This window comes from Pelodiscus sinensis, chromosome 11 (assembly GCF_052426305.1).
Source record: "Pelodiscus sinensis isolate ZL-2025 chromosome 11, ASM5242630v1, whole genome shotgun sequence".
Taxonomy (NCBI): domain Eukaryota; kingdom Metazoa; phylum Chordata; order Testudines; family Trionychidae; genus Pelodiscus; species Pelodiscus sinensis.
The window spans coordinates 6058297-6080299 of record NC_143062.1 but is presented as its reverse complement, the minus strand read 5'-3'; the positions used below and the strand labels follow the sequence as shown (position 1 = coordinate 6080299).

Genomic DNA, 22003 nt, shown 5'->3' with positions numbered 1-22003 from the left:
AACAGCCCCTGGAGCAGTTGGCAATGCCCTCAAAACCTCCATGGCAGGATGCAGGGAGCTCCTGAGTTTTAGACCTTCTCTCCTCATATAAGACGAGGCTCCTGAGTGTAGGCAGAGCCCCTTCAGATGAATTGAGCAAGACAATGGACTCCTCACAGGTGCCAGACTTCAAGACATTCAGAAATAAATGCAAGCCAGTCCTCTCACTTATGGACCCAGCATGGGTTATGTACCTTGTGATACTGCACCCCATATTCATCATAATGACGTGTATGGTGGGACCCCCAGGGTGCAGCCTGGGACTGTGGGACCACTGTGCCCCCTGAACTCTTTAGCCTAAACAATTTCTCACAATGCTTGTTTAGTGACAAGCAGCAAACCCCTCCAGGTGCTGTGATCACTCAACACCATTGCAAGTGGAATCCCACACCTAGCTAGATTGCACGAATGCTCCCACAGCCACTCACCAGCCAAATCCCCCAGCTCCCAACCTTGTATCTCAGGAATACACCACCCTGCACTGCTCAGTGTGAGCAGTGCACGTTTATTTACCACTTCATCAATGGTAAGTGGACATACACTGGCCTTGTAAACCCTGAGAAAATTATCAGACACTTCAGGTAAACTGAAATTCAGGTAAATTATCAGACACTTCAGTAATGATAACCAGTTAAACACATTTACTCACTGTAAACGATAGATTTCAAGTGACTAAAAGTGATAGGTGACAAACCAGAGCTAGTTATCAAAAGAAAAAAGAATATAAACATGCAGTCCAAACTTTCAACCCTCTTAGCCTGGGGAACAACTAGATCAGCTGTTTTTTTCACCCCACTACATACTGCAGTTCATAGTATAAAGATTTCACCCTTGAAGCCTGGGCCAGCCCCCTTCTGTTGTAGTCTTCAGTCTTCTCCTCAGGTCCTTGTTGCTTGCAGCAAATGAGGGGGACAAGAGAAAGACCAAGTGTAGGGCCTGCCATGTTTGGGTTTACACCCTCAGTCCCATGTGCTTGCAGAACACAAGTCCAGACATGTCTGGGGGCACTGCTGAGTCCCCAGGCAAGGCTGAACAATTCCCTTTAGTGGGGCCTCCTGCCAGGTGGCTCATTGAATTGTGGCTCCTTTCTAGTGCCAATCTAGAAAAAAGGGGAAATAAGAACAATCCTGGGAGTTACAGAGCAGTCATCTTAACTTCACTATCCAGAAAGATAATGGAGTAAATAATTAAGCAATCAACTTGCAAACATCTAGAAGATAATAAGATGGTAAGTAACAGTCAGCATGATACCAGTCTGGGAGGAGTTGCAAGTGGTTTGGAGGACAGGATTACAATTCAAAATGATCTGGACAAACTGGAGAAATGGTCTAAGGTAAATAGTATGAAATTCAATGAACACAAATGCAAAGTACTTTGCCTGGGACAGAACAATCAGTAAATATGACTCAACAATGTGACACTTGCAAAAAAATGCACCTCATTCTGGGAGGTATTAGTAGGAGTGTACTAAGCAAGACATGAGAAGAACACTTTCACCCCTCTCTGTTAGCCTAACTGGAGTACTGTGTCCAGTTCTGGGCACCACATTTCTCAGAAAGATGTGGATAAATTGGAGAAAGTCCAGAAAAGAGCAATAAGAATTATTAAAGGTCTAGGAAACAGATTGAAAATACTCTCTTATGTTAACTTACCAACACTTAGCCAGTCCTAAGGAAGGTACAGCTTGTGAAGATAACAGTATGCATTCATGCATGCACTTGTCCTAAGACACGAGATGTGCTTGCGTGAGTGTTTCTGGCAAATCTTTCAATGGTTCCCCAGTTTGCCCCAGGTTTTCCCGTTCAGTTTCCACAGCCTTTCACCATGTTTTCAGGTGGCCTTGTTTTCACTTGCCTTCATGTGTCCATATTATTGCTGTTCTGGTGATGATTCCAGTTTCCATCCAAAGTACGTGGCCAATCCATCTCCACTGCCTCCTGGTAATAATGGTACTTATAGTCTCTTATCTGCACTTTGTCAATAGAGCTTGGTTTAAGATTAGAATCATTGAATCCTAGGGCTGGAAGAGACCTCAGGAGGTCATCAAGTCCAGCTCCATGCCCAAAACAGGACCAACCCCAACTAAATCATCACAGCCAGGGCGTTGTCAAGCCGGGACTTAAAAACCTCTAGGGATGGCGATTCCACCCCCTCCCTAGGGAACCCATTCCAGTACTTCAACACCCTCTGAGGGAAATAGATTTTCCTAACGTCCAACCTAGACCTCCCCCACTGTAATTTGAGCCCATTGCTCCTTGTTCTGCCATCTGTCACTACTGAGAACAGCCTCTCTCCATCCTCTTTGGAATCTCCCTTCGCAAAGTTGAAGGCTGCTATCAAATCCCCCCTCACTCTTATCTTCTGCAGACTAAATAAGCCCAAATCCCTCAGCCTCTCCTCATAAGTCATGTGCTCCAGCCCCTTAATCAATTTTGGTTGCCCTCTTCTGGACTTTCTTCAATGCATCCACATCCTTTCTATAGTGGGGAGCCCAGAACTGGACACAACACTCCAGATGTGGCCTCACCAGTGCGAAAGATGCAGAGGATTTTTCTGAGACAGAATGCATATAATAAAGACAGTTTGGATACATCATACTTGATGTCAAGGCTAAGGGTCAAATCTGAGACCACACTGTAAATTTCAGGATATTTATACACCTGTTGACTGGGCCTAGCCATTAGTTCTGAGAAGATCCAGCTTAACTGTCTGACACCCAGTCTCCAGATGCTCTAACATTGCAAACAATTCCAATTTGAGGGGAGAGGGAGCTTGCTGGGTTAATGTGTTAGCATTCTCCAGACAGAAAACTGGATACAAATCCTGTTTCAGGTCACAAGTATGGGGACTAACATCCTCTAGCTGAAGGAACACAGTGTGTCAGAACTGGGAATACAGGGAGAGGGAGGCAGCAGGCCAGCAAGATGGGGCACCTGATCTTCAGAAAGCGTGCCCTGATCTGCTCATATCTGGCATGGCTACAAACCAGGTTCTATTAGTATTATGAGCATTAAATCAGAGTCACTCAAAGCTGGAACCATTTTCTTCCACTTGAAATAAATCACATCTTTATTTCCAATTATTTCTAATGCTCCAGGAGTTCTTTGGGAGCAGCTGCTGTAACCCTGATTTTGGATCCCACACAAATAATACACTCTGAAAGGACCCCTTCCATCATCCTTGAGTCTCCTTCTTCCCAGGGGAGGTTGTGGCTCCCCCAGAACATGTCTACTCTCTCTTTAGAAGACCGCTTACGCTCAAGGTGGTGCTAGGGCCTCTCCTGCCCTGGGGATTACACAGCTGCTCCCTTTAGTCTACAGGAGCAGGACTGTCCTGATCCGTGGACCAGCTGTGTCATTACTTACAGGCTGTGTCTACATTGGCACCCTTTTCCGGAAAAGGGATGCTAATGAGACAAGTCGGAATTGCAAATGCCGCGGGGGATTTAAATATCCCCCGCGGCATTTGCATGAACATGGCTGCCACTTTTTTCTGGCTCGGGGCTTTGCCGGAGAAAAGCGCCAGTCTAGACGGGATCTTTCGGAAAATAAAGCCTTTTCCGGAAGATCCCTTATTCCTCTTAAAATCAGGAATAAGGGATCTTCCGGAAAAGGCTTTATTTTCCGAAAGATCCCGTCTAGACTGGCGCTTTTCTCCAGCAAAGCCCCGAGCCGGAAAAAAGCGGCAGCCATGTTCATGCAAATGCCGCAGGGGATATTTAAATCCCCCGCGGCATTTGCAATTCCGACTTGTCTCATTAGCATCCCTTTTCCGGAAAAGGGTGCCAATGTAGACACAGCCACTGTGTCTGGCACAGTCCCATTTGCTCTCCACCTCTGCCAGTGCCTGATGATGGCCATTTTCTTTGTCTGGCAAAGATCGTATTTTGCCTATAATACAAACCTTGCCTCACTTCTTCACTCCAAACTCCCTTAAGTGGCAAACGTTCCAAAGGGTTGTTTGAGAAATTTGACAGCTGCTCAGCTGAGCACTGTGTTTGCCAATGAAGTCTGCAGTAGCTGCAAGGCCAGCCTCAGTGCTGAACTTTTGGATCTTCAAATAGACTCTGAGGACCCTATTCTTAGATCTGAGTTCAGGAGGGACTACTCCTGCTGCCCTGCAAAATGAGAGCTGAAGAGCTGTTCTTGTGCCTAGGGGGCTTGCACTGGACAAAAAAGCAGTGAGGACAAAAAAGCACAAGGTCAGAGGGTTCACTAGCAGCATCCTCTGAAACAGAGTCCATTGAATGCCTGTTACTTCAGTTCCATTGACTGATTTCCTGAAAAATGAAGATCATCCCAAGAAAGCAATGCATCCTCATCAGCGATGGACAGAAAGAAACCCAGTTGCATTGCCACCACACCTGGCATGAGGGAAGGCCTCTGCAAGGACACAGAAGGAGTCTGGAGCTGGGATGCCAAAGAGGCATGAAACATGGACCACCTGGTAGCCAACCTGTCACTTGTGAAAACAGGAGTCAGAAGGACCCCGATTCGTTTGCAGGCAGAAGTTATTCAACTAGAGATTCCTCAAGAACCAGCTGTGCAAGGAGCTCTTTGAGAGGGCAGTTTCATTGGTCCCCTCCAATCCCCGTGCAAACTACACCCGGGAGGGAAAGGAAGAGGCCTGATCTTCAGCCACTGACTGCATATTGCCTCACCCACGGACAGGTGAGTAAATACTGAGACCGCCCCTCAGCCAACAAGGGGCGCTAGCATGAAGGGTGGAACCTGTTACACCACCCGTCTCCCCACTCCAAGCAGGCTCAAAAATCCTTAGTTACTCCACTCTGTCCTCATTTCCCACCTCCATGACTCTGCTCTTCCAAGTCCCTGCTCCAGGAGGTGGCTGTGGCCAGACTAGTCTTCTGCTCTCTGAAATGAGAGCCTCGCCCCTTAGCCCATTCAGGACCACACAGACCTGTTGTCCTACCCAGACAGCTCTGCAGCCAATTCCACGTGGCGCTTGGGGGGTGTAATGCTCCTAGGGACTTACTCCCCCACATGCTCCATAGTACCCTCCTGGTGCAGTACTGACTTGACTCTGGCCCATCACTCAGCTCCCCACGCTGCAGCTGCTAGAGACACTTTAATTTGTAGAACTTGGGCCCCACAACTCAGCACCTGCGCAAAGCAAGAGAGGCCCAGCTACGTACAGTGGGTTATACTGAGGAAACGCTCTGAATGAGGGGGAAAGAACTTGCAATGTTTCCCTGAGACATTCCCTCTCTCTGCAGCCTACTGCAGACTTGCCTGGAGTTTGGGCCCTCTGTTAGGAGCATGCTGCCTACTAGAATGGATTGTGCAGTGATTCCTAAAGGGCAGACAGAGAAATTGGGACTGGAATCAAAGCATTAGACAGAATTGTATCTGACAGGTTTCTGACAGGCTGTGGGACATCACTTCCCCAGTGCAGTCATTGATACATGCTTTCTCCAGCTCTCTACTAGCTCAGAACTGAAGACTAACCCCGTTTTTCTGAGGCTACCATGTTCTTTCTGTTTCCCAGCGTGCTTTCCTCCCCGCCCTGCTGCTCCAACTGTTCGCTACAGCTGCCATCCCAGGCCACTCCCCTAGGTAAGAGGGCGGCTCTACCTGCTCCAAGCACGAGGTAATGTTCTACCCTGACAGGAATAGGCCAGCCCTGTGGGAGGTAGGAGTCTGGTGTGAGGAGGAAGGGCTGCTTACCTCCTGCTCTCTCACTTGTTGAGCCTCAATGACTGCTTTGCTTGGTTTGCTCTCTGCTTCTGGCTTCCCAGCCATGCTTTTGCCCTTTGGCGATGCACTTTCAGGAACTTTTGGAGCCTCTGCAGAAAGTTTCGGCAGTGGCTTTTCTTCTGAGGGACCAGGAGGCTTGCTCTCTTGCACCACGTCCTGTAACTTACTCGGCTCTGAAGTCCTGAGATGCTTTGCTTGGACGAAGTACCTGTCCTGGGGAGCAGAGGTTTCTGACTTATGAACTGTTATAGGCTGAAGGACACCTCTTTGCTGACCAGCTCTCTCTGCTTGATGTCGGGGGGATCCTGTTGGCTGCGGCTTCGAAGCAGGTAGTGGCATTGGAGAAGGGTCTCCTAGGCTTCCTTCTAGCAGTCTCTGAGTTTGGCAGTTCAAACACAGCCATTCATTTTTCTGCAAAACAGTGAAAGAAAATCACACCTCTAAGTTAGTGAGTTTTGGCGCTGCTGGTCTCCATGGCGCGGGTCATTCTGCCAGGATTCTGAGGGACACAGAATTCCCACTGGCTGTCAGGGACACTCCCTGCCCCTTGGCTACACCAATGTCCCTGCTAGCACGATTGCTCAGATTAACTCCCTGACCAAGAGTTTGTGACAATTCATCTGTGCTGCTCTCAGGCTTGACTTCCAAGAAGGAGCAACTAGTCCAAGATGCATCCTAGTAGGGATGTGAGGGTATGTCTACACTACAGCACTATTTCGAATTAACTTAATTCGAAATAGTTAATTTGAAATAAGCTAATTCGAAATAACGTATCTATACACAAAAACGATTTTGAAATAGCGTGTCCACACTGAGTGGACTCTGAACCAAAATTAAGGCTGGCCGGAACCAGTGCAGGCAGGGCATCAGGTTGGGACTTAGTGTGTGGGGCTGCTGCCTGAGGCTAACTGAGCTCCGTGCTTAAAGGGACCCTACCCCCACCAGACAGACAGTTCTCAGGGTTCCCCGCTTGCTTGTCTACCTCGATGAGGGACAGCAGAGCAGTCCTGTCTTGGAGTGCCCTGAGTGCCCACACTCGGGACACCACAGCACTTGGCCACATGGAGCCACAGCTGCCCCTGGGCACACCGGTGCGTCTTGTGGGGTCATTGCCATCAGACCGGCTGCACTTGCTGCAGACTGCCATCCGGGGGTCCATTGGGGGGCTGTCAGGATCCAGGAGACCCTGAGGGAGAGCGTCCACCCTGAGGAGCCCTCAAAACCTCCCCGGTCCTCCCCACCGGGGGCTCGTGCCCCATTCCTCCCTCACGTCCATCTACTTACTCCTCCCTAGCCCCCCCTTCCTGATGTCAAATAAAAGACACGTGTGTTCAAAAATAGAAACTGGGTTTATTGAACAAAACTGGGGGGGGATGGACCTCTGGGGAGACTGGAAAAAGGAGGTGGGAGAGGGGAAGAGACAGGGTGGAAGAGGGGAGGGGGAAACCTGGGAGGAGGGAGCTGGAAGGGGGAAGCAAGGGAGAGGGGAAGCTCAGGGCTCAGGGTTGGGGGTCTCACCAGACCAACCTGACTTTCAAGCAAACCTGCTCCTGGGTTCGCATGTGGCCTTTGGTGGCCAGGCTGGCAGCTATCCTGCCATAGACGGCCGTGTTCCTCCGTCTAGTGCGGAGATCATGGACGTTGGGGGCATTCCCCCCAAACCTGAATAAGGTCCATGATCTCCACCCTGGACCAGGAAGGTGCCCGCCTTCTCCAGCCCCTGGCAGGCTCCTGGGAGCTGGCAGACTGCTCCTGGGGAGCGGTGTAGGGCTGGCTGCCAGTGGCTTGCTGGCTCGTGTTTTGGGGCCACTGGATCAGGGGCCCTGGTGGCCACTGCTGGCTCTGGGCTGACAGGCTTGGAGCTGGCGCAGGCACTGTGGCCAGGGTCTACCCCTTTAATGGCTCCGGGGCTGGGGGAGAGGAGAGTAAGTTTTCCTGGTTGTGCCCACAAGGGCTCCCTGGGAAGGGCTGGAGGCCCCTTATTTCGAATTAAGTGTCTACACAGAACTTAATTCAAATAGCTATTTCGAATTTGGCGTTACTCCTCGTAGAATGAGGTTTACCAAATTTGAAATAAGGGCTTCACTATTTCGAATTTATTTCGAAATAGCAGTTTGCCTGTGTAGATGCTATTAAAGTTAATTTGAAATAACTGCTGTAGTGTAGTGTAGACATACCCTAATAGTGTAGTAGTTTATTAACTGATAAGCAAAAGCGTATAGGTTAACGCTATAGACTACACGCACCTGTTCCCCACTCCCGCTCCCAGTACATTTTTTAGCAGGCTGGCCAGCAACTCAGCTCAGTCCTGGCTCATGACAGGTCCAGGACCTACCCCTGCTTTGGCTCTGCATTTAAAGTGTATTAGGAGTTGGGCGGGCAGACAGCCCAGGTCAGTTCTGGCTTGCGCCAGGTCCAGGAACTCAGACCCACCCTACATAAGGGCTGCTGCCACCCCGCGCCGCTACCTTTTTATCAGAGGCAATAGCACAGGGTGACAGGCAGTCGGTCCATGAGGGGAACTGGTTTTTAAACTGCCTCTCCTCACAGACCATCTCCTGATACAGAGGCAGCAGGACGGAGTTGCAGGGGGCTCCTTGGGAGTAAGGCACACTGGCTGCGGGCCTACAGAATAGTTGACTAACCGACTAACCAATAAGACGTCATGATATTTAACATCCCTATGAGCTAGCTGTGGAGACACATTTGAGGGCTGTGAGGCTTATACATAGTGATGTGCCAACAGTCCCTCGGACTCTGGGGAAAAGAAGAGCTGCCATCAGAACTGCCAGGTGGTGCCTCCAAACTCCCTGTGCATGTAGCCAGGTATCATACATATAGTAGCCCAACATCTATGACTCTGTAACGCTGAAACGCTGGCTGTTCCCTCTGGGCGGCGCTGTTGCCTCCCGCCGTGGTGCTCAGCTGACTTCTGCGCCGCTCAGCCGGGCCGCCACACGGGAGCAAGCGGCACAAATGGCCGTTTGGGCCCCGCACTCCTCTTGCAGCACCCCCATGCTGCATGGGGAGCACGGACCCCAAATGGTCGCTTGTGCTGCTTGCTCCCGCGCAGTGGCCTGACTAAGTGGAGCAGAAGTCAGCCAAGTGCCACGGCGGGAGGCAACAGTGATGCCCATAGGGAACAGCCAGGGGGCGGGGCCTGGACGAGCATGCATATCTGACGTCAGGAAAGGGCGCCGGATTAGAAAGGAGGAAAGCGGAGCAGACACAGAGGATGCGGAGGAGACAGAGAGGATGACAGAGGAGGCGGAGGACAGCGAGGCTACGTCTACGCTGACTGTCTACACTGCACAAGTGTTCTTCCAGAAGTAAATTTACAGTATAGAGTTGTAAAACAGGGCTTCTTCTGGAAGAGTTATTCCTCTCCTCACAAGGGGGGGGATAGCTCAGTGGTTTGAGCATTGGCCTGCTAAACCCAGGGTTATGAGTTCACTCCTTGCAGAGGCCATTTAGGGATTTGGGGCAAAAATTTGTCAGGATGGGTACTTAGTCCTGCTGTGAAAGCAGGGGACTAGACTCAATGACCTTTCAAGGTCCCTTCCAGTTCTAGGAGATAAGCAATCTCCAATAATTTAATTTAGAATAAGCCTTCTTGTGCAAGAGTTCTTCCAGAAGAGGGCAGTGTAGACAGGCAGCATGAATTTCTTGTGCAAGTAATGTCTACACTGCCACGGATGCTCTTCCACAAAAGCACATGGCAGTGTAGACGCTCTCTTGTGGAAGAGTTTTTGCACAAGAACTCTTCCGAAAAAGAGTTCTTGCGCAAGAAGCTGCCAGTGTAGATGTAGACAGAGTGAGAGGCGGGAGGGGGAGAAGAGAAAGAGGGTGGCTGTGTCTACATTGGCATCCCTTTCCGGAAAAGGGATGCTAATGAGACACTTCGGAATTGCAAATGCCGCGGGGGATTTAAATATCCCCCGCGGCATTTGCATGAACATGGCTGCCGCTTTTTTCCGGCTCGGGGTTTTGCCAGAGAAAAGCGCCAGTCTAGACAGGATCTTGCGGAAAATAAGGGGGGTGGGGCGGTGATGTACATACCCAGGGGGCGGGGCCTGGATGAGCATGCATCACTGATGGAGAAAGAGGAGAGCGGAGAGAGAGTGAGAGGCAGGAGGGGGAGAAGAGAAAGAGAGAGATGGAGAGAGTGCTGTCTCAGTGCATCAAGGGACCTAACCATTGTCATGTGTTTTGTAGGCCTCACTGCAAAGGACGGTATGGGTGGGGGGGAGGGTTGAAGATGGATAAAGAGGTATCTTTATGGAGGTTGGGGGGCACCTGCCTCACAATAGTAGCTGTGAGGATTAGGGTTTGTGATATGCTGCAGAAATGCTGAGGCATACAGACGACATTTCTTGTTGCATTAAATGTACAGCATGCTCATAACCAGGCAGTGGGAGTGTGTACAGGGCACAATTTACTTTCAAGTTAACATTTAGGGTGGGTCTAGACTACACCTCTCTGTCGACAGTACATTAGGCGCATCAAAATTGCTAATGAAGCTGGGATTTAAATATCCCGTGCCTCATTAGCATAAAAATGGCCATCACTTTTTTTCAAAATGGAGTTCTTTTAAAACAAAATGGCAGTCTGGACCCCTTTTTCGACAGATCCTGTAAACCTCTCCCTTTCCTTGCACCTCAAAGCAGAGCAAGTTCATGTGCTGTGTGTGCGCCACTTCCCCATAGCTTCCACGACCATGGGGAGTACGGGGGGCTTGACCAATGCTGCTGCTCTATGCTAGGCCCCCCTGGAAACTCCTGAGGCTAGGGTGCAATGGGGGGAGAGGATGGGGCAGTGGTGGGGCTTAAAGGATGGATACAGGCATGGCCTGTATCCCCCGGGTCTCCTGGGCCAGACTGTGAATATGCTTCAGCCTGTAAATGGTCAGCAGACCTTGAGTTTGAGGGCCCTGATCTAAATCATCCCCGACAGGTATTTGTCTAACTTGCTCTTACAAATCTCCAGTGATGGAGATTCCACAACCTCCCTAGGCAATTTATGCCAGTGCTTAACCAGTCTGACAGTTGGGCATTAAGCAAACCTTCCTTCCTTAACTCATTGTTTCTTTTCCTATCCTCACAGGTTAGAGAATATTTTTTTCTCACTCTCATTGTAATAACCTTAGATACTTGAAAACCGCTATCATGTCCCCTCTGTCTTCTCTTCTCCAGAGTAAACAACTCCAGTTCTTTCAGCCTTCCCTCATAGCTCATCTTTTCTAGACTTTTAATAATTTTTGTTGCTCTTCTCTGGACCTTCTCCAATTTATCCACATCTTTCCTGAAATGTGGTGCCCAGAACTGGAAAGTACTCCAGTTGAGGCCTAATCAGCACAGAGTAGACTAGGGTAGGGATAAAAGGGTATGTCTACACTACCACCCTAGTTCGAACTATGGTGGTTAATGTAGGCAATCAAAGTTGCAAATGAAGCCCGGGATTTAAATATCCTGGGCTTCATTTGCATCTTGCCGGGCGCTGCCATTTTTAAATTCCCGTTAGTGTGGACTCCGTGCCCACGGCTACACGCAGCACGGAGTAGGTAGTTCAAATTAGTAACGGTAGTTCGAATTAGAAAGCCTAATTCGAACTACCTACTCCATGCCACGTGTAGCCGCGGGCATGGAGTCTGCACTAATGGGGATTTAAAAATGGCGGCACCCGGCAAGATGCAAATGAAGCCCGGGATATTTAAATCCCGGGCTTCATTTGCAACTTTGATTGCCTACATTAACCACCCTAGTTCGAACTAGGGTGGTAGTGTAGACATACCCTAAGTGACTAATCCTCTTTAAAGGGGCACTTATGCTGTTGCAAAAAAAGCAAATATGATTCTAGGTTGTATCAACAGGTGTGTTGTAAGCAAAACTCGTGAAGTCATTCTGCCGCTCTACTCTGCACTAGTTAGGCCTCAGCTGGAGTACTGTGTCCAGTTCTGGGCGCCACATTTCAAGAAAGATGTGGAGAAATTGGAAAGGGTACAGAGAAGAGCGACAAGAATGATTAAAGGTTTAGAGAACATGACCTATGAAGCCAGGCTTCATGAACTGGGCTTGTTTAGTTTGGAAAAAAGAAGATTAAGGGGGGACATGATAGTGGTTTTCAAATATCTAAAAGGGTGTCACAAGGAGGAAGGAGAAAATTTGTTCCTCTTGGTTACTGAGGACAGGACAAGGAGTAATGGGCTTAAAGTGCAGCAGGGGAGGTTTAGATTGGACATTAGGAAAAAATTCCTAACTGTCAGGGTGGTCAAATATTGGAATAAATTGCCAAGGGAGGTGGTGGAATCTCCCTCTCTGGAGATATTTAAGAACAGGTTAGATAGACATCTGTCAGGGATGGTGTAGACGGAGCTTGGTCCTGCCTTGAGGGCGGGGGGCTGGACTCGATGACCTCTCAAGGTCCCTTCCAGTCCTATTATTCTATGATTCTATGTTTATGCATTTCAAAGGTGGAACACCACTCTAGTCCTTATTGACTAATTGAATAGTCGATGGAAGCCCCTGCTGGGGCTCTTGTACATTTCAAAGGTGGATGCGCCCACATGGAGCCCGGGGTCAGCGGGACTCAGGGCTCCACGCTGCGTTTCAATCTTTGAAATGCTTTGTAATTTGACCAAGTTTCCGCTTTTTGTAGGACTCCTTTCTGATTTTTTAGATCATTCAAGATCTCCTCATTATGCCAGGATGGTCTCTTATCATGCTTCCTCTCTTTCCTACACAGTGGAATAGTTTAGTTTTGTGCCCTTAATAATATCTCATTGAAAACTGCCAACTGTCTTTAATTGTTTTTCCTCTTAGACTTGCTTCTTATGGGATCTTATGTACCAACTCCCTGAAATGGCTAAAGTCTGCCGCCTTGCAATCCTTTGAAATGTTCTTATCTCTTCTGATCTGTATGGGTGCCAAGATTCCTACAACAACTTCTTTGCAAACAGACCCCAGAGAGCTAGCTCTTAATAACAGCCAGGAGGCCAGGCATTTCTCTTTCTAGGAGCTCATATCAGGTTACCCACTAAAGCTGCACAACCAATCTGCTATTATTCACCCATTGGAAATGGGGGAGGAGCAACTAACTGGGACCTATTCCTGAGACAGATCTGGAAATGCCCATGCTTCAAACTAGGTTGACCAGACATCCCAATAGTAGAGGGGCTTTGTCTATTTCCCTTTCCTCCCCTTCCCCATGTGACGGAGCCCCTTCCCCCCAATGCTTTATGAAATGGACTCCTGGACATGAATATACATAACTCAAAGGTAGTTTGAGCGAATTATTTCATGTAACCCATCAATCTTCGTGTCATGGTCTGCTGGTTCTGTTTATCTTACTCTGTTGTATGTACCATTTGTGTGTGTAAAATTAGACACATGAAGTGGGGAATACTTTGTGAGTTTCAAACGTGTGAATGGGAGACATGGAGGGTGTTACCTGCAACTTCTAGATGAGCCACTGTTAAACAATCTTTTGTCTTTAAGTCTGAGCAGTGGTTGGTAGGGAGTGGCCTCATCTCCTTAACAAAAGGAATAGGAAAGGAGACGCCTAGGTCTTTTGGCTGGGCTGCACCTGAAGGAAGGAGCCTGAGACCCAAGGGTGGGGGAGAGAGCCTTGGTTTAGACTGGCAGCTGGAAAAGAGGTTTTAGGGTGAGTTTAAGTTTGCACTGAGGTTTCAGTGGAGAATTAGTCAAGTGGTTTTGTTTCTTTTGATTTGTAACCTACTTTGCTCTGCCTGTTTTCACTTATTACTACTTAAATCCTACTGCTTCAACTTAATAAAAACATTTTTATTTTCTATCAAACCCACTGTAAGCGATTGTTACGGGGGGGGGGGCGGAAGAGAGGGCAACCAGTGTGCATATTCCCCTTGTCACTGTTAAAGGTGGCTTACCTGATTCTTTTGGGTTTGATCCCGTCTGGGGAGTGATATCCCAGGAAGCTGGGCCCTAAACTGCCCTCTCCTTGAACCTGAAGTGGTTCAGTGTCTGTACTGCTTCTCAGTGGGGGCAGGGACCTCAGCTCGGGGCCTTGGCTGGGGGAGACCAGGGAGCTGGCCCAGCAGGACCAGGCGGTGAGGAGCCCTAGAGAGGGGGAAGGCGAGTGGCATTGGCTGTGTCAGCACCCCGGGAGGCCCCCCCCCAAGGGGTTGTCTGTGACCACACCCTGTCACACCCCAATTTTTCACACTTGCTATTTCAAAATGAAGCCATATCTGGTTTGGGGGAAATACCTAAAAGGCAGAATCCTACAATCATTAGGTCAAGGGAAAATCTCCTTCCCTTCCCAGGGCTTAGAGACCCAGAGCTTTTAAGAGAGAAGCTGCTCATCGAGTCTAACCTCCTGCATCACATAGATCATACATTTCCCCTTGTGATTCCCACAACCCACCTGCCAACCTGCGGTTGAACTCTTAGGAAGACACTCAATCCCAACTCAGGTTCTCCATAGCTTTGAGTTTCTAAATCATTCCAGAGGGAGCTTCTCCTGGTCAGCTATCCTCACTCCTAAAAACCTGTTTCTTATTTACAATCTGAATTTTTTCATCTTCAACATCCACAATTTCTTGTTGTTCCTACTTGCCTCTTAGATTAATGACTCCTGTGCAGCTATCTACCATTCACAGGTGTGTCTACACTGCAGCTGGGATGCAAATGGCAGCACACGGAGATGGACCCGAGCTAGCTGTACTGTAGCTGGCTAACAGTAGCAGTGAAGATGTCATAAGAGACACAAGCTTTAGCAGAGACTGCACAAGGCTACCTGACTCCTGTGGTACGTGCTTGTGCAGCCAATGCTAAAGTCATATCACTGCATCCTCCTCACAACTAGCTAGAGAACAGCTAGCACAGGTTCATCTGCACGAGCTAAAAATTACATGCCCAGCTGCTACGGCAACCTATCCATAACCAAGTCGTCTCTTACGCCTCTCTTTGACAGGACGGAGCTCTCATAGGAAGGTATATTTTCAAGCCCTCTATAAATAGTTGTGCTATTCCTCTGGACCCTCTCCAATTCTATAATAGCTTTTTCAATGTGTGGCTACTAGAGCTGGACCAGGAATGGACTCACTAGTGCTGGGTGCAGAGGAAATATTATTTATACATCCACAGTCATGTTAGCTCTCTTAGCCACAGCATTGTGCTGGGAGCTTATCTTGACAACCTCTCTGTCCTTTTCCGTCACTGCTTTCCAGGAAGTAGCCCCCATCCTATGTAAGTATGGTCTACATTCTTTGCTCCTAAATGCATGACTTTGTTTTGACTTGTATTAATCTGCAAGCATGAGGGCATGCATCTTACCAGGTAATCCATCCCTATTATTCTGTATCAGTGACTACCATCCTTACTTACAACCCCTCACCAATCTTTGGGTTGTCCACAACCCTTTTCGGCAATATTTTATATTTTCTTCTAGACTTTAACCCCAACCCTGCTTCTTTACACTAGACTTAGAGTATGTTCATTAGAAAATGGCAGCTTCCTAACACATTTTTCAACCCTACTTAAGACAGAGACACGGAGCCTGTGCAGCGAATTCCATTGATTACCTTCCTGTTACCCTATGCTCAATTCAGAGGGTTAACATGCATTTAAACAACACTTGGCTAAAATGTTTACTCCCCTCAATGCCCCCTACTAGTTCCCAACATTTTGTTCACGTCTTTTGACTGCTGTTGGACAGTGAGTGGATATTTTCAGAGAACTATCCTCAGTGACACTCAGATCTCTTTCTTGAGTGGGAACAGCTAATTTAGATCCCATCATGTTGTATGAAGAGTTGTACTTTTTAATTTTCTTTTTTTTTTTTTGCACAAAAACCTTGTAGTGTAGACGTAGCCTGGGTGTGGGTACTCTGCCTACAGGACCTGTAGGAACCACGAGACCTCCATCCCTAGCATTATGTCATCATCATGTCCTTTGAAATAAGAGACACGCTCCAAATGGAGTCCAGTCAGCAGCACCACTTGCTTGTTGCAGGAGACAGTGGGCAGCATGATGAAATCCCTCTCTGCATGGTAACCTCTGAGGAAGGCACCATAGTGCTCCTTTGGATTTCCAAGGGCCTCCCAGCTGCTGTTGTTCTGGGCTAGGATCAGATAATGGGGCAATTAGTGCTGCTGAGGGTTTGGCTTTTCAAGAAGCTCCATTTGTTCCTGCCGTGCGGTGAAGTTTGTTCGCATGATTATAACCTGCTCCTGCTGAGAAGGAGTAAGCTGTGCCCCCAGGAGACTGATGGTGCAGCAAGAATTGGGATTAAAAATAACTCACCGAAATGGAAAAGGTTACCATGGTGATGTGAGTGACAGAAATGGACAAGCAGCTGCATAAAATACTGTCTTTTGGATCATCTGGCCTGCACACCAACCCCGCATGTGCATGAGTAGCTAGGCGCACACATCCAGCAAGAATTTGCATGGGCTACATATAGAAATCAACTGATTGCTAAACCAATCAATCACCTGGCTAACGGGCACCTTTTCCAAGGGTTTTTCTTCTACATTAATGCAGTGCAAACCTGAGCAGCAGAGTGGTTTGAACCAAACCACTGCACTAAGAACCGCACCAGGTGAGTGCCTTTACCTCCTATAGCAAATGGGGAGTCATACAGACCATTGTGATGGTCCTGCCAGGGTTGCATCTGCATTTGTTCTGCAGCTGGACAGCGTGACTACCTGGTCCACCCTCTTGCCCTTCCCAGGCAGCTCTCCAACTGCCAGTGCAATGCTGTCCTGGAAACAAGCACATCACTTCCCATGACTTTGGACAGGGTTTTGGAGATGCCCTTCCCCTCTCTCACAGGGAATGTCTACACAGCTCTGTGGGACTTGTGTATCCAAGCCTGCACCTGAGAGTCCACAATGGAAACTCAGGCTTCACCTGTGGGGTATAGGATCTGAGCCGGAGGTAAGAGTGCAAGAATGGGCTGGGATTGGAGGTCTGGGTGGGAGGTAGGGTGCAGGAGTGGGATGTGGATGTGGGTTCTGGGCAAGAGGTAGATGCAGGAATAGGTGGGAGTGGGGGATCTGGGTAGGAGGTAGGGTGCAGGAGCAGGCTGGGGGTGCATGGTCTGGGTGGCAGAGTGGGTGCAGGAGAGGGTAGGGGTTTGGGGCGCCTACCTAGTACAGCTCCTAGGGGAGGGGGGACTGGTGGCTCAGTGCTCCTGGGCTGGATCAAGACAAGCTGCAGACTGGATTCGGCCCCGGAGCTAGATTCCCATCCCTGCCACAGTGTAAGAAAATATTTAAGTACTTGTCCTCCCCAACAGGAAAAGTCCATCAAGCCCAGGGTCTACTGTGGAACATTAGAGGACAAAAGATGGTTTTTGCTCTGCTCTTCCCCCCCAAGAAAATGAATCATGTAAGTGGATTCCTTGTAGGAGAGCTGAATTTGCAGCTTAGAGCACATGGAAGGAGTGGACTAAAAACCCCAAACAGAAGGAACTGAATACCTCTCTGCTGCTTGGACTCTGGGGACTTGGTTTCCAGGCATAAGCAAGGGATCCCCAGCTGTTTAGTCATAGTTAGCCCTAAAGAACAAATAGAGCTTCCCCATCTGTGGAGATAGTTAAGAGTAGGTTAGATAAATGTCTATCAGGGATGGTCTAGACAGTATTTGGTCCTGCCATAGGGGCAGGGGGCTGGACTCGATGACCTCTCGAGGTCCCTTCCAGTCCTAGTATTCTATGATTCTATGATAAAAGCCTCTATTACCTTTGTAAATGTAAGATTGGAACTCATTTGTGTATACATGTTTACCTGCTTTCACCTTATAAATAGTCCTCGTTTCCTTTTCTTGTGAATAAATCTGTATAGAGTTTATTATAGGGTTGGCAACAAGCATTGTCTTAAGGGTGAGATTCAAGTTGCAACTGGCCTGCGATAAGCGATTAGTGCTTTGAGATGGGGAGTAGCTGAATACTGCTGTGGTTCTTGATGTAAAGGATCATCTGTCACACAGGCAGATGGGTGGTGAGATTGAAGTACTTGAAGGGACTGTCTGAGACTCCATGGTAAGGCTGCTACAGTCCCTAAGGAACTCATTCTTGGTAACTGGCTGAAATCTTAGCATAAAATTAGTTCTTAGCCAGTGTGGGGTTGGTTCCCTGCTTCCTGACAACTCTACCCTGAGTTTTGACTCATGCTCTTGAACCCCTGCAGGCAGCTGGACAAACGGACAAATGGACTGCCCAATCTCTGGTCTCAGGAACCAATCCCCGATTGTCCTGGATGTTCTTCTCCCCACTCCCGACCATGGGAAAGGTTGTAGCTGGGTCTATGCCCAGGGAACAAAACTCATGGCTTTTGAGGGTAACCAGGGGGGCCTGAAGCCACATGCACCCACATGCTGGTTTGGAGTGGGTTAGGATGTGAGGGCTGGACAAGGAGGACTCCCAATCTGAGTCAGGATGCAGCTCCAAGTGGCTAACGTTGCAAAGACACTCCACTGGGGACCATGACACCTGAATGATCTTGCTAGAAATGGACTCCTGAGGTGTGTCTACACTGCACCATAACTCAGATATGTAATTTGAGCTACCTTATTTTGTCATTTGGTGCTGTCTACACAGTGTCAAATTTCAAAATAAAGTTCTGTTCCAAAACGTCCCTTACTCCTTGTGGAATGAGGTTTACAGGGACGTTGGAATAGCAAGCCTGAAATAATGGGCTTGCTGTGAAGATGCAGGGTAGCTATTTCAGGATACTCTGGTATCCCACAGTACTGTTGCAGTGTAGACTTATCCCTGGAGCCCCACTGCAGGGAACCCAGAACCCCAGCTAAGGCTGCAAGAGCCTGCACTTGTTCTCTCCAGGAGCAACAGGCCCATTTGCTCAGAAAGAAGGATGCCCACGGTCTTATCTGCAGCTGCAAGCAGGGCACTAAAGCAGCCACAGAAAGACTCAAACTTCCAGTCCACGGGTCATCTATGGGATGCAGCACTGCTGCGCAACCTTTTTTCATTAGCGACCCCCCATTTGCCAGATGGTGTCACCAAAAATACCAGACCCAAAGTTGTTGAGCAAACAAAAATAAAAAAATTAAGCGCTGGGAACATTTTGTTGAGAAAAATTTTTTTTCAATTGCCAGGCTGCTCCGCTGCCACTCTCCCCCACCCCCATGGCATGTCTGTCATGCGCTGAGCCAGGAAAGGCAGAAAATACTGGTTGGACAGATCACAATGCTGAGACCCTCCCCCCCCCAAAGACAGCTGCAACCCCCTTGGGTTGTGCACCGCTGGGATGCAGCATATTTGCAATCCAGCCAGGGAGACCCGGCGGCCCATGTGTGTGTGTTCAAAACCATGCCCCAAGCTCTGCCCCTTCCCACCACTGCCCCATGCTCCCATGGCTCTCTGTCCCCTGAGGGACTGACCCTCAGGGATTATGGGGGGGCCTGTTGCAGGGCAGTAGCACTCCCTGCCATGGCAAGACCCCAGATATAAGACATTAACTGTAGGGTCCAGATAGCTCCAGGGTAGTGTGAAGAAATCTTGTTGCAGAGCATAGGGACCCTCCCAGTCAAGGTTCCTGCACTGTTCCCAAGCAATAGTGGTGGTAGGAACACATTGGCTACGTCTACACTGGCATGATTTTCCGAAAATGCTTTTAACGGAAAACTTTTCCATTAAAATCATTTTCGGAAAAGCGCGTCTAGATTGGCAGGATGCTTTTCCGCAAAAGCATTTTTTGCGGAAAAGCATCCGTAGCCAATCTAGACGCACTTTTCCGCAAAAAAGCCTCGATTGCCATTTTTGCGATCGGGGCTTTTTTGCGGAAAACAGTACTGTGCTGCCTACACTGGCCCTTTTGCGCAAAAGTCTTTCGGAAAAAGACTTTTGCCCGAACGGGAGCAGCATAGTATTTCCAGAAAAGCACTGATGATTTTACATGAGATCGTCAGTGCTTTTCCGGAAATTCAAGTGGCCAGTGTAGACTGCTGGCAAGTTTTTCCGGAAAAGCTGCTGATTTTCCGGAAAAACTTGCCAGTCTAGACACAGCCCTCAGGTATATCTCAGACCCACTAAGGAACAGCAGAACAGAGAGTTGCTTTGATAACTTGTGATACATTAGCTTTAGCTTGTGGGTGGGAACACCTGGAGTCCCAGAGTGCTGATGAAGGGCAGCCATCCCTCAGCCTCCACATTATGCACTGGGGTGACTGTAGAATTAAGACCCCTTTGAGCATAGTTTCCTTACCGCTCCATATCCAAGGACTAGTCATTCCTATCACTTCCTTGCTGTATACAGAACCTCCTACCCCCCAAGTCACTACTGTCCAATCTTCCAAGTGCAGCTAGGCCCAGAAGACACTACCAACGTGAGAAGGACATCTCTGCATATCCAGGTGGGGATGGGGTCTTGGGTCAGCCCTGTGCCCCTCATAAACCCCAGGACGTTCATTGCAGTAGTGCTTGCTGAATGAGAGCAGTATACTCCCATCCCCAGCAGCAGCCAGGACATGCTGCACAGGGCTTTTTCAGTGTCTTCTAGAGACAGCCCTGCAGCCACAAGCTGTCTGCATCACTAGTGCTGCTAGAAGAGGCTGTGTCAGACTGTGCGATGCACCTGGGCCTGGTTGCACTCAAAACAGAAGAACCAGCCGTGTCTGTTGTTTTGCAATGTAAGGATTTAAGTCACATGAGGGAAATGTGTCTGAATGGGGTAATTTTAGTTAATCAACTCCCCTGTAAAATATGCCTAGAGCTACAGACAGGGTCTATTTCCTCTGCACAGTCAGGACCTACTGTGAGCTCTCTTTGGCTGCTCTGATGCCAGGGCTGGCCTTACCATGAAGTGAACTGAGGTGGCTGCCTCAGGTGCCAGACTGTGGGGGGGCGCCCCTAGGACCCAGAGTGTAGAAAATTGTGTCTGCTGCTGGTACAGATGTATCTCTCTGCTCTAGATGCACAGAGATGGTTGGGTGATGTGCTGGAGGAAGGCGGGCACAAGAGACATAACGGGCAGGCAGGAGAAAAGGGGGCATGGGGACGTCATTTGAGCTCCCCGCCTCAGGTGCCAAAATGTTGTGGGCCGGCCCTATCTGATGCTTGTAATGAATAACCCAACTGTGCTGTGCAGTGCCTAGGTGGGGAATTCCTCCTGAAAATCGTGACGGGTGCTGAATCATGAGTGGATTAGCCTTCTCTAGCATGTGTGGCTATACAGTGTCATCATTCAGACTGAGTATTTAACTCCGTGACCTCCTACTGCAGTAGATTCCACCAGGCTGCCTGCCAGCTAGGGGAAGAGGCATTTGTTCTAAATTGACCAGGCATTGATTTCCTTGAATGACCTCTTGTTTCTTTGTTGTGTCAAAGGATCTGATTTCACTTATACTGGCTGCAGCCGCACCTCAACTGGCTCGCCTCCCAGCTGGACTAAATACCCCATCTGTAGCTGTCCAACATATGAGAAACTAGCTTTTACACCCCACAACATCCACTTTGCTCAGCTCAATGAAACCACTGACTTCCCTCTCCCTGTCTCCAGCCCTCATTTCTAGGCAATTTTCCAGACCAGTCAGATAGGCCTCCATCATCTCCTCCTCAAGTCTCTTAAAACTTTCTTCCAGGAGCTGGTTGAGGTAGCTGTTTTTTTCTTCACCTGAAAACCCCCATGCACAGCTGTGGCAATACATAAATAGACTATCAGTACCCAAGTATTAAAGAGATGAGAGGGGTGAGGCCATATCTTTTATTGGACCAACTCCTACTGATAAGAGGGAGCTACAATAAAAGATTTAGTTCAATACAAGATACTACCACAACCCACCTTCTCTCTCTAATATCCTGGGACCAATGTGGCTAGAACACTAGTATCTGGGACATCACACCCAGAACTGCTTAATGGTCTGTTGCAGAAAAGCAATAATGATTTCATTACTGTGAAGTCTGATGCTCTAAGTACCCTAATAAGCACAACTGATGGCTTTCTGTTCTGAATCAGGTATATTTTAGTGCTTTGGGGAGAAGTAGAAAACACTGCCTCCACATAGGGCTATCTGGCCTTGGCATTTCTCAGCCATGTTGCTTTGTGTGCTGGTACTTTGTGTGCAAGCTCTCCAGGAAAAAGAAATGCTGCAGATCAGTGGTTCTAAAACGTATTTGATTGCACCCCTTCTGTGCATCTGTACATGTTTATGCCCCAGCCCACCACACAATTACACATATCAATGGGGAAAAAATATTTAACGCTCAGTATTAAAAACAGTAAGGCACTGATGCAAAAAGAGCCATTT

General features: G+C 48.5%; 1 protein-coding gene across 2 annotated transcripts in view; it reads right to left on the bottom strand.

Annotated features, from left to right (window-relative positions):
- The window catches only part of BSN (bassoon presynaptic cytomatrix protein), a 166260-nt gene that overhangs the window by 31612 nt on the left and 112645 nt on the right, over nucleotides 1-22003 (bottom strand). For both annotated transcript variants that reach the window (XR_012906554.2, XM_075939578.2), the window contains exon 4: nucleotides 5727-6167. Coding sequence is in view for 1 of the 2 variants with exons in the window: in XM_075939578.2 (XP_075795693.2) it covers nucleotides 5727-6167 (441 nt within the window). In the remaining variant the exon portion in view is untranslated. The remainder of the gene's footprint in view (nucleotides 1-5726; nucleotides 6168-22003) is intronic.